This window comes from Suncus etruscus, chromosome 2 (assembly GCF_024139225.1).
Source record: "Suncus etruscus isolate mSunEtr1 chromosome 2, mSunEtr1.pri.cur, whole genome shotgun sequence".
Taxonomy (NCBI): Eukaryota; Metazoa; Chordata; class Mammalia; order Eulipotyphla; family Soricidae; genus Suncus; species Suncus etruscus.
The window spans coordinates 93,487,137-93,500,521 of NC_064849.1; the positions used below are offsets into that span (position 1 = coordinate 93,487,137).

Sequence of the window (13,385 nt, forward strand, 5' to 3'; positions counted from 1 at the left end):
CAGATCTGGGGACCCACCTGTGTCAGCAGCAGCAGCAGCACCCAGAACCCCGCGCAACTGGGGGTGCGCCCCGCCCCGCATCCCCGCACCCTCGAGGGGAGCGCGCGCGGCATCATCGCGGAGCTCCGAGGGCCTGGCCTTGTGGAACTCGGTGGCCGCCAGGCAGTGACTCTGCGCCCCGCGCGGGGCTTATGAGTGCGCTGGGGGGGGGGGGGGCGGAGAGGCGACGCGGGAGGGACTCAGGCGAGGCGGGGAGCGGGGAGGCGCGGGCGGGGGTGGGGGGGCAGAGGCAGGGCAAAGGGGCCCCGGAGCGCATTACTCAGGCGAATTCGCGGTCAGAGGCGCCTGGACAGCGGCTGGAGTGCAGGCGGGGTTAGGGTGGGTGCTGGGCCGACTGGGGGAGCACTTGCTGTGCGCAGGACTCAGTGTCCATTAGGGTTCCCTAGCCAGGCTCTCCAGTTTCTAAGCTAAGATTTTCATGCAGCCTCTTTCTTGTTGTCCTCCATGATCCCTTACTGCCTTTCTCTCCCCCTTCCCCCCAGGCAACATCTTTATTCCAACCACAGACCACTCCCAGGTGTGGGTGGGTCTGACCATCCAGGTGATATTAGCATATGGAATTGGGGGAGGGATAACATATATATATGTTATCATATATATGATATATACATATATGTATACATATGTTATACATATATATATGCAACTGAAAAGGAACTAAGTTTAAGTTAAATATGTTACACATATTAACTTACACAAGGCTCATTTGGGGAAATAGACGATAATTGGGTGTTCCTATTTTTGTTTATTTTTGTTTTTGAACCACACCCGGTGATGCTCAGGGGTTACTTCTGGCTATGCACTCAGAAGCTCAGGAGACCATATGGGTTGCGGGGGATCGAACCCAGGTCAGTTCTTGGTCAGCCGCGTGCAAGGTAAATGCCCTACTGCTGTGCTCTCGCTCAGGTCCCAAGGTTTGTATTTTTGACCAAGTGACAAGAATATTCCAGAGTGCTCTGGCTAGTTCAGAGCCTCTAAGGGTCTCTGACCATTTTCTTAGATTTGACCCATTATCTCCTATAATTTTTTCCTGTGAGCTGAGGTGAGACCTAGTATCTGGGGACACTGTTAAGTCCCCATTTTCAGAGCCAGCCCAGAGTTCTTAGGAGTGTTCAAAATGTAGGATGGAGACAGTGAAGTGGAGCACGCAGGAGAAACTGAGGCTTCCTCCTTCACTGTCTGTGGGGAGGTAGATTCGGGAACAGGGTCTTGGGCAAGAGCCTCTGAGCTAGAGATCATGAAGAAGAGGGCTCAGTCCTCTCTCTGTGCTCAGGACTCACTCATAGCTCTGTGCTCAGGGCTCACTCCTGGCAGGGTTCAGGGAATTCTTTGTGGTTATGGGATGGAATTCTTCTTCTTCTTCTTCTTCTTCTTCTTCTTCTTCTTCTTCTTCTTCTTCTTCTTCTTCTTCTTCTTCTTCTTCTTCTTCGTTTCTCTTCTTCCTCTTCTTCCTTCTTCCTCTTTCTCTTCACTTCTTTCTCTTCCTTCTCCTCTTCTTTCTTCTTCCTCCTCCTCCTCTTCCTTCTCATTTTTCTCCTTCATCTTCTTCCTCCTCTTCCTTCTTCTTTTACATCTTCTTCCTCTTCCTCCTCCTTCTCTTCTTTCTTCTTCTCTTCTTTCTTTTTCTTCTTTGTCTTCTCCTTTCTTCCTTCTTTTATTTTCTTTTTTTTTGGTGGAGGTGCCAGGGATTGAACCTGGGGCCAAGCATCTTTTCTTCCTTCTCCTTCTTCTCCTTTTCCTTCTCCTCCTCCTTCTTATTCTCTTCTCCTCCTCCTCTTTCTCCTTCTTATTCTCCTCCTTCTCCTCCTCCTTCTCTTTCACGTTCTCCTCCTTCTTTTTCTCCTCCTCTTCCCTCCTTCTCCTCCTTCTTTTCTTCCTCCTCCTTCCCCCCCCTCTGTTCCTTTTGTTCCATTTAGACACTGTGGTTATTGTTTCTGAAGGAGAATCATGTTTTATTTCAAGGATGTTCTGAGGCATCTAACACCACTGAGTGGTTGAACACTTCCCCCAAATCTTTAGGTCTCTCCCAACTTCCTCTGACAGCCTGCTGGGGCTTGGAATCCAGTACTCCCCATCTCATTCTTACTGTCTTGCCCTCAGAGCAATGAGGGATCTCAAGTCTCCCGATTGGAGAGTCTCAAGGAGAAACCCAGCACCAATGACATTAAGTTCTCATGTACCTTTGTTGGGGCTGTGGGTGGGAGAGTCTCAGGATGGGTATGGGTGCTCCAAGAGTGTAGCTTGCTTCTGGGGGCCTGGGCAAGATGTGGGGTGCAGGGTGTGAAGATTTGGGTTTGTGTAAATCCAGGTCCCAAAGCCAGCTTCCCAGGAGCTGCCCACCTAGTTTGTCCATTCAGGTGCAAAATTGGAGAGAAAAACTCTTCCACCTGCTCCTTCAAATGTACTTACTCCGGATCCAATGGTGAACAAAGGCACCAGGGAGAAAAACATTTACAGCACATCCTCACCACAATATTGCTGAGCTCTGGAATGATAGTGCACTGCTGACAAATGTTCCTCTAGTCTCCAGAGATATGTCAATGTCCTCAGAGAAGAAAAGAGGCTGAGCCAGCCTGGTGGTCTGTCCTGAGACCCTCCTCACCTCCATCTTTTTATTCTTATCTGGACAATTTGGTCCTAAATAAAAACAACATTTCTCAGTTTTCTCTGTGATGTGGCAAGACTACAGATAACTAGCAGAAGGCTCTCAGAAGTGACAGATCTTCCTCCTAGGTTTTGCCCATGAAGAAAGGATATGCTTTGTGATGACTGGAAAAACAGATATGAGGTCTGGAGCTCCAATAGAAATCTTGTGTCCTGGAGCAGTAACAGTGTCCTATGACCATGTCTTAGTATGGGATTACAGGCAGTTACCAGGACTGTCTCAAACCCTATGCAGGCCTACTGCTCTCTAACTGCTAGAATCTCTTTCCTGGAGAAGTATGCAGGCATGCAACCCCATTCTCTGTTCTTCCAGGAACTATGTGATGGTTAATGGTGCTGTGTGTCACTCAAAGTAAGGATCAGCACATTCAGTTTGAAGTTTAACAAAAACTAGAATGGGGGAAGATGGGGAAGTAGATATTTCAGGAATAAAAGGAAGGGATATAGTTCAAAATGGCTTCAAACACCTTCCCTCTGAACCTGAGCTAGGGGCTGAGATGGTTGCAACACTTTTTACTTCCTTTATGTCAACCCTCTCATCTAAATCATCTCCAGTTATGTGGACCAGTGTGCTTCTTACTTTCCTTGTCAGGACCCATCACTGCTGTGGCTGTCCAGCGCCATCTGCCTGCCTTGGTGCAGCATGTCTCAGCTGCTTTCTCATAGTATGAGTCCTAGCATGCTGGCTGGGTCTGCTTGGCCAGCAGTTTTAAGTGTCCTCGTTCAGATCACATGTGGTAGCCATTTTGGCAGCGCCTGCAGTCCCTGAGGATCTGCTGCCTGTCTTTGTCCTGGTGGGAACCGTGGAACATTCCTTTAGCTCACCCAGAATGAGGGGTGGGGGATAGTATTTGCATGGGGGAAGCCTGGAAGAGAGAAGCAGGGGTTGCCGCCACTGGGTTAATGTTCACTGTCCTCGTGAGTCATTTCTGCCCTGGTGTATCTGTGAGTGTTTCAGTGACTGCCCCAGCACGGAGCAACTGGGTTTTATGATCTGCAGCCCCGCAGCCCCTTGAAACCCTCCTGTAGGGGGGGCTCTCAGGCCACATGTGCTGTGGACGTGTGTTGCTGGGAATAATCTCCCTAAATCTGGAGCTCTGATGGTGGATGAGGGTGACCAAGGCACCCCAGGGCATCCTTGTGGAAGAGGTATGACACCCAGCTCAGGCCATTTGGTGCACAGGGAGAAAGGGCTTCCCTTCCATGGAGGCTGGGAGCCCTTTTATTCCAGGCAAATGTCTGAGTTTGAGCACTGCTGTTGACCCATGGAAAGGTCCCCCTGCCCCAGGTTTCTTTTCTACCCATTCCCTGGGCAATTGGGCATATCCTGCCTCTCCAGAATGATCACAGGGAACCCCTCTCCCCTCTTCTATCCTATCTCTGAAAATAGCCTCTCTGGGCCCTCGCAAAGCCACCGGACATGCATGCAATACTCTCCACACCCGCAAATGCTCTGAGCTTGGATGATTTTTTTCTGCTCCTGACTCTCCTCACCAGTTCTAGCATTCCCAGAATCTCAGGGAGCTGATTGATAGTTTCCTACCTGTCCCAGTGGGACAGCCAGACTGTGAGGGAAGTACCTGGGTCCTGTCTCCTCTGACTTAAGAACTCCTCTCATCCTAAGAACTGGACTTTTCCTGCCTCATGAAGGTTCACTTGATGGACAGAATCCAGAATTGGGGCCTTCTGGAAGCACCTCTCGGGCTGTAACATTCTCCTGTTATGACTCTGTCCAAACCCAACAGCTGCTGTGTCCAGGGCAGCCCAACCAGGCCTGTGCCTACTCAGGTGAGTGTGTCTCTGCTGTGGCCCCCACTGCAGACTGGAGACACAGCTGAGATGGATTTTTCATCCACAGCTGAAGTGGGGGACACTTAGGCGGAACCTCAAAGTTCCACAGAGTATGCTGGGAGACGCCAAAATTATCTGTTTTGCTGTTTGATCATTTTGTGCCAAGACCCCAGTTAGGTCCTAGGTGAAGGTTCCCAAAGGCCACTCTGTCACTTTGCTCTGCACTATTATTCCACACGATGAGGCCAGCCTTGATCTGTACACTCCCGGCTGCCAACTTGAAGTTGGGACCATTTATTCTGCCACATATTTCTTCCTTCAGAGTCATAGAAGTGAGGTGTGGAGCATTCAGCATGGGGAGTCCACAGAAGCCCTCAATGACAGCAAGTGTGTTGGATGGGGGACACACAAAGTCCCATCCCAGCTGTCTACGCACAGCAGGCTGTAGAATCTCCACTACTCATGCCCAGGCCTCAGCCATGTGCCCAGATTTCTTTGTCATGTCATTAGGATCTTGGAGGACAGAATTGGGGCTCTCCAAGTAGTGATCACGGTTCTGGGGACCCTCCTGGTGAGTGGCCAGAGGTTCAAAGTGAGGATGTGGTCAAAAAGCCTGGACACCTGAGTGCCTGAAATTCCCTGAGTCCAGGTGTTCAGAGGACCAAGCGACTGGCACAGCACTAAACTCAGTGCCCCTCACCTCACATCTCCTGTTTCCAGCCTCTAAGTAAGTCCCCTTCCCACATGGGTTCATGCATGTGCAAATATACATGCCTGTGTTGGTGTGTGTGCAGGTCTCTGTTCATGTGTGTTCACATGTATAAGCTGGTAGCTCATGTGTGTGCATGTCTGTGTCCATATATGTACTTTTCATGCATGTATACATGGGCATTGTCTGTATTCATATGTGCAAGTGTATGTGCCTATCTATGTGTTGCACACCTGTATGTTCATGTCGGTGTACTGTGTACCTTTGTTCACACATGTGTCTTGTTCGTGTGTGTGTGTTTTCATACATGTGACCTAGCTCATGTATGTACATGTGTTCATGCATGTGTGCACAGTCATACACTTAAGAAGATACATCATAACAGATCTTACAAATTTACCCCAGGAAGGGTCAAATTGAGATGGCAGATCCATCCCACTTGGTCCTGAAGTTACTGTGTCTCTGTCTGCCTCTCTGAATCTATACCTCTGGAACTGTCCTTCTCACCCATTTGTGTGTGTAGGAGGGGCTCTGCACTTTTTATTTATTGGGTTTTAATTTTTTCATCTGAGAGGACTGTGTGCTCTGCACTTCCTGCTCCGACTCACTGTGCAGCTTTGGGAGGGTCTTCTGGGAACCTCTGGAATCTTCTTTTCCCATTTGTAGATTCTTTGATACCAAGGCTCAATTATTTTGGAAGGTTCCAGAAAGATGATCCTGATATGTCTATTTGTTTCTGGAAGGTTCTAGGAAGAAGTCCCTGGTACATTTCTTTGTTCCTGGAAAGTTCTAGGAAGACTGCCCTGGCCTGCAACCCCAGACATCACATCCAGTATTGGGGACACCTTGTCTGTGGCTCAGGAATTCAGTAGATCAAGGTTCAGTAGATCACTCAATGGCATTAACATTGAGCGGAGTCCTTGTGAGGTAAATCGAGATAAACCAGTTTTTAGCTTGCTTATAGCCAGCAGCAGGGCTTTAAAAACAACTGACTTCATTTCATTTTAATCATCAGATGCAGTTTCTGAGTTAATTTCTCCTTATTTCACCATGGCAGGTGATTTGGGAAAGGAAATAGGAGTTGGCCACATGACTGTTCAGAGGCCAGAATTGTCACCATAGGCAAAGAAACTGGATTCTAATACTTCTGGCTAATAAACCACATACAAATAAAACCCTTTATTTTTGCTTTCTGGGTCACTCCGGATGCCATTCTTCCTACTGTGTGCTCAGGGTTCATCTCAGCAGTGCTCTGCTCTGGAACCACAGAGAGTGCTGGGAAAGCAGCCCTCGCCCCTCCACCTCCCTCCCTCCCTCCCTCCCTCCCTCCCTCCCTCCCTCCCTCCCTCCCTCCCTCCCTCCCTCTCACCCTCTCTCTCACCCTCTCTCCCTCCCTTCCTTTCTTCGTTCCTTCATTCCTTCCTTCCTTTCCTCTTTTCTTCCCTTACTTCCTTATTTTACCCTCCCTTCTGCCTTTCTCCCTTCCTTGGAATTGTACACACATGCTACAAATGGGTTCATTGATCATCCATCCTCCATTCATCCATCCATCCATCCATCCATCCATCCATCCATCCATCCATCCATCCATCCATCCATTCACTTATTCATCATTTGTCCACTAGTTCACCATCCATCAATCAGGCCTAATCAGGACCACAGCGTGTTTCCTCTCTGTGTGTCTGTGGTATGCACCCTGATAAGAACTGCCTGGATGGATGAGTGGAATCATCTATAGGAATTAGCCTTTCTCATGCAGCTTAAAGTCCAACTCAGCCTTGACCTGTCTCCTCTGCAACTGCTAGGGGGTTCTGTGTTAAGTCCCCTCAGGCATCAGGTCCCTGTAATATCCTCAGGGACCCTTCAGTCCCCTGTAATATCACCACACACGCACATTGATTGCTCTGAATGCAAAAGTTCACGCCAAAATTGTCCTGGACTTCTGTGCAAGAAGGAAAAGTGACTCAAGGATGCAAACCAGCTTCCTAGCCAGAACTGTCACATCACCCACTTCCGCTAACCCCCCAATTGGATTATGGCAGCCTTCCCATATCCAGATGCGGGAAGATAAAATGTTACCCTCTGAAAATAAGAATATTTTTAGCAGGTTCTTAAATAGATATTAACCATTTTCTAAATTCTTCCTTTTGCCCTGCTTAGGGTTTGTATAGTTTCTTATGCACACTCATTGCTTCAGCCCATCTGCACATTCACACTGAAGGAAGGTCCGTGTGAATGTCACAGAGAAGGTCCCTGTACTTAAGAAGGATGCAAGCGTACAACTGAGTAGGCCTGGGGGACAGCGGGGTTCCTGGGGGGGTTCATGCATTCCTGCCACCCTGTTGGGTGGGAGTCTAGGGTGCAGCCTCCTCAGAAATGTCTCCCCTGGAGCTGGGATTTAGAATCCCAGTGGACGATGCATTTAGCCAGCCTTTGCAGAATGGGGCTCCTCAGACATAAACTGGTCCTTGCTGAACTTTCCCACCAGGGATGAGAGCTGAGAGTACTGGCGTTGTGGGAACCTAGAGGGGGAATTCAGCAAGTGTTTCAATTGCAAATCGGACCTAGAGCCTCAATTTTGCACCCTCTGTGTGGAATTCTCTGGCCTCTCCCAGAGACCTGAGTGAGCCATTCACAGAGACAGCAGCTGGATGTTTCCACGATGCCTCCAGCTTTGAGGTGAAGCCAATATTAACCTTTGGTTTTTATTGCAAGAACCAATTTCATCCAGGTTTATTATCACTCTTGGGGTGGGTCCTGACTTTCTGGGCCCCTGAAACTGACAGGTTTCCTCTGAGTCCAGACCCTTATGACTTGCAGGGAAGAGCAGTATTGGCTGCCTGATAAGAAGTTTGAAGTGATTTATTTATGAGACCCTCAGTGTAACCCCATTCCCCATTCTTCCTGTGTAACCTTACCTACAAGAAAGACCTGCCCATTTCTGGGCAGGGTCTTTGGTAGGTAACAAAACATTTTGACCTGAGGGGCAAAGGGGATTTTGCATGTATGGAGGATGGAGAAGAAAGCAGGAGGAGAGATGGCTGAAAAACAAGTTACAATGCAGGGCTAAATAAGGATCCAGCGTAAAAGGTTTATAGGCCACACATGTTGACCAGAGCCTGAATAAAGATGATATACCCTGAAGACTGCCTGTGAGTTTTCTACCAGCCGCTACCTGAAATTGCAGACCACTGGCTGCAGGGGGTTGAAAACATGTGGCCTGGGATGGAGGAGAAAGACCTCTCATCCCTCCATCACCATCCACCACCATCCAAGCCCATCCAAAGGGCTTAATGGAACACTCAGTTCTGAGCTCCCAAGAAGACCTAGAAATGCTCTGGAAAGTGACCTATTTTAGTCTGACACATTCATTGTTTAGCTGTTATTTCAACAAAGCCAACTTCCCTTGTTTCATTGAAGTGACCCCGAATGTTGGACAGGAATTGGGTGCGACACTGGCCTGATCAGCAGTGCCAGGGCCCCATTTTCTTCTAAAACTTGACTCACTCAAGCTCCAAGTTGCCTCCCCTGCAGTCAGCACTCTCCAGCTAGTGCTGACACCTGCTTTCTCTTGGCTCCCCCAAACTCCAAGGGAAGGCAGCATGGCTATGCCTGATCCCCTGACCCTATATGTCTATGATTTCCCCCCTCACCTCATCGTCACTCTTCTTCAACCCCAAGATAGGCTCCTGTGTTTGGGTTTGGGAAACAGAGGGTCTCACTGGACTTTCCTGTTTAACGGACATTATTGTGCTTGGTCAACAGTTCTTCACATGGTCATGAAAATGAAAACCTCAAGCACATTTTCCTGAGGGAAAGGAGGATAAAATTGTCCTGGAGTTGCAGAACTATAAAAATCAGTGCTTGGTTCTCACTGGAGTACATTCCAGATGCAAATGCTGCTGATAATGAACACAGGGCAGAGAGCCAGGCCAGCCGCAGAAGGAGCAGACAGGGCTCAGTGCTGGGGCGAGCCCCTGCCCCCTCCCACGCCCCCAGAGACTGAGAACCAGGAAAGGAAAGTCCGGACTCCCCTGTCCTTGTCTTCATCAGCACAGCCCAACAGAGCTGACTCTGCTGTTTCCCAAGAATGCCGGGGCCCCTTGGGAACCCCTATCTCTGGGGCCCCCCACACTTCGGCCCTTGGTCCTCGGTCATTGCCGGAGGATGTCGATTCTAACCCTTTTCCTTACTTCTGCTCCCTGCCCTGTGCCAAGCACCAGCCCCAAGGCCACCCACATGCACAGCCTTGATGCCTCTTTCCTGTGCTATCACCTCACTGGGACCTTGTAGGTTCATTTATGGGGACTCTACTCAGTCAGGGCTTTGCCCCAGAGCATCAGGGACCAGAGCCTTATCCTTGTCTCTTCTCCTCTCCTAGCCTTTCTGTTAATCTTCCTGATTTGCACTTTCCACTCTGCCTCAGTTTACCAATTACAGAAGCCATATACAGAATTATAGATGTTAATAGTTGAATTTTGGTCATACAATGTTCCTACATTCATCCCTTCACCCATGCTCATTTCTTGCCACCAATCCCAGTTTCCCTTTCATTTCCACCCCCCCACACACACACACTCCCTACCTCCTCTATGGCACACATTCCTTTCTCTTTTTTCCCTTTTATCCTTTTCGACACCATAGTTTACAATACTATCAGCAATTTTTCCATCTTTCTTTAGGTGCAGTTACATATATACATAATCTCTTATTTTTATATCAATGTAAAACCTACTTTGAGGATGAGGTTAGTAGTTGTTGTGTGATTCTGTAAAATGACCCTACAAGCTGCAGTTAGTTTCATGAGTGTGAAGTGTGTTTTATATTTCTAATAACACTGGAATGAGGAAACAAGATAATTCATCTCAGATTTGCTGATGAAGCAGTTAGTAAATCTGAGTGAGTCAGCAAAAAGCAGGAGCGATACCATTATTAAAGCAACTAATGAAAGGAAATGTGGAATATAAATAGGATCACAGTTTATCTTAAATGTATTATGGCATTCTTGAAATAATTTCAGAAGTCTAACATGTTAATATTAAAGTCCAGCATAGAAAACAAAGCACAACAACCAAAGAGAACAGGGAACAAGTGATTCTTAATGTTCTGGCACTAGAGTAAGCCTAGTGGGCATCACTCCTACGAGAAGACAGTGAAAAAAATCACATAAGTGAAAGGTCACTTGGAAGCATGTGCCTCCCCCTGCCCAGATGGGAAGATGTCCTGGGAATATTGACTCTCTGGTACTGGAGTTAGAGACTCATAAGGACTTCCATGTCTCAAGTGAATCAGTCATAGCTTGTTGATGGCATTTGTAAAACAAGTAGAACACAGCACAACTGAAGTAAGCAACCAAGTCAGTAGTGCTACTGTGTGGACCTGTGGCCTTCAGGACCAGGACGCCAGTGTATGGGAACATCTCAAAGACAGGAGAGCATATGGAGCATCTACACACTTACCCAAGAATTTACTCTCTGTAAACCCCCATGGACTGAACAAAACCTTCCCACAGCTTGTCAGTGTGAACAAACAACTTAATACTCTATATAGCTAGTCAGTGAGTCAATTTATATATAAATCAGTTGAGGGGCTGGAGGTTTAAAGGGTTGTTTGCCTTGCATGCAGCCAGTCTAGATTCAATCCCCAGTATTTTATCTATACGATCCCTGGAGACTTCTTGGGCTGCAGAACTGGACCTTCCTCCTGTGGGGTCTGAAACAGTGAACAATGTGCAGGGAACAGATCACTGTGGGGTGACTGGCAGATCTTGGGGTTCCTACTAGCCTTGCCCTGGGGCTCCCACCCCAAGGGCCCTTTTACACATGGTCAGGCATGGTGCCAGTGCTGCTGGGAGAGGGCAGACACAGCACAGCTCTGCTGGGTCACCTAATGGCTGAGCTGGATGGGGATGGATACCAGGGTACCATTTCAGGGATGTGGCCACATTTTCTGTTCAGTGAATCCAAAACATAGTGGGGAAGGACAGAAGGGTTGCTCAAAAGTAGAGTCAATGTGTCTGAGTTTTGGAGAGTTGAATTGGGATGAAGTTGAGTGAGGATTCTGTTGGGCTTAAATGGGTAGGTTTGGCACTGAGGGATGGGGGAAGGGACATGTAGGTAGGACTGAGAATGGATCAGGAAAGATTTCCCTGCTGTCAAAGACCTTCTTACTGGTGCCCTATTTGTTCCAAATGCATCTCTGGGAAGCTGTGAAGTGGAGCAGGGTCAGACATTGGTTGGGTGAGAGGCCTGGGAGAAAGCTTCCAGGAGGGACTGGACACAGGCCAAAAGCTCAGCTGCTTTACATCTAAAGAAAAGACTGTGGGATGCTGGGACCTCATGGGAAGATTCTGCAGTGGATGCAATGACTTATCCATCTCTTCCCTGGTCCCTGGATTTCTGAGCTCAGAGAGAGACAATCATCCCATAGAATCCAGAGTAACCCTGTGGATTTTCAGCAGGGGTGAGGGTTGCAGGGGGTCATAGCCCAGAGGTGGAGACTAGGAATGAATTCACATCTCCACTCCAGCCTCATGGAAATCTCATGTGTGACAGTAGAGAAAGGTCTGGAATTGCTTGTGATGTGAGGTTATTCTAGTCTTTTTCTCTGAGTACCAAAACCATAACATTAGGCTCCATTAGCAATGACTATGCTATGCTGACTTCGCTATGAAAAAGGTTATACTTTTCTCTTAATAGCATTGAGAACAATTTCACAGAAAGACAGTGGGACTGAAACATCACATTCTCCAGACACCAGCACTTAGATCACAAAGTAAGGGGCCAGCCCAGGTTCTGTAGACATCCCCATGGGCACAAGGAAGAGCTGGGAAGATGGAATACACTCTACCTGCCCAAATGTGTCTGGGAAAGTTCACTTCCATCTGGACTGCAGTCAGCTTCCCACCTGCATCCCTGTTTGGCTTCCAGTTTCCACTCTGGACACTCATGCTGTTTGTCATAAATAAAAAAGAGATATAAATTTAAAGCAGACATTTATGCTGTTTGTTAGTGAAATAAAAACTCTCAATTAGAACAATTTATAAAGACCTATAAAGTGCCAGAGAAATTCAGCTTCTCTGCAAGGCATCAAGATGCATTTATAAATTTTTTTAAAAAAGGTATTCATTTATTTAGGTTTTGAGGTCACATCTGGAGGTGCTCAGGGGTTACTACTGGTTCTGCACTCAGAAATCGCTCCTGGCAGGCTCAAGGGATCATATAGGATGCCGGGAATCGAACCTGCCTCTGTCCAGGGTTAACAGCATGTAAGGCAAATGTCCTGCCACTGTGTGCTCTCACTCTGGCCCCAGCATTCATAAATTCTTAAAGAATATCTTGACAGAGGCCGGAGAGATAGCATGGAGGCAAGACATTTGCCTTGCATGCAGAATAACAGTGGTTTGGATCCTCCTGGCATTCCATATGGCCCCATGAGCCTGCCAGGAGCGATTTCAGAACATAGAGCCAGGAGTAACCCCTGAGCACTGCTGGGTGTGACCCAAAAACAAAAAAAAAACAAAAAACAAACAAACAAAAAAAAAGAATGTGACAGAGAATGGACAGAGGAGATAAACAGACCCTTCCAAGAGAGGAAATGCAAATGGTTACCACTCTTTTGGACAAGTACAAGTGCTCACCATCAGCACTTGTGAATTGTGTGAAATTCAAACTAAAATGACAGTCAGATAATTTTGATTTCCAACCAAAGCAATTGGAAATGATGGATCGGTGTAGAAAAATGGTCTCTCATTTCCCATTGGCAAGATGGCCATTACTTTTAGTGCCTATGAAGATAATTAGAATATTCTTCAAAAATAAGTAAAAGTAGACCTTCTATATGATCTAACAGTTGCTCTATTAATTGATCAAAACTCCAAAAATAAATTCTCAAAGATGCATGCATACCTGTGTTCATTGTTGTACTTAGTACAATAGCCAAGATCTAGAATATACTCGAATGACAACTAAAAACCAAGAAGCTAGGGCCATATACATGAGACTACACTGCTTTCAGAAAGAATGAAAACATGAAGTTTGCTATATCACTAGAAAACTGGAGATCATGACAAGAGACAAAAAGTCAGATGTTATCACTCATCTGTGAACAATAGCCAGATTGAACAATGAAAAATGCTTGGTCTTGGATGACAGAGCTGAGA

At 47.3% G+C, this 13,385-nt stretch overlaps 1 protein-coding gene across 1 annotated transcript in view; it reads right to left on the reverse strand.

Moving 5' to 3' along the window:
* ADAMTS16 (ADAM metallopeptidase with thrombospondin type 1 motif 16) overlaps nucleotides 1–113 on the reverse strand; it is a 57,278-nt gene extending 57,165 nt beyond the window's left edge. The window contains exon 1 of the mRNA XM_049769027.1: nucleotides 18–113. Coding sequence (XP_049624984.1) covers nucleotides 18–113 — 96 coding nt within the window. The remainder of the gene's footprint in view (nucleotides 1–17) is intronic.
* Nucleotides 114–13,385: the final 13,272 nt, after the last annotated feature.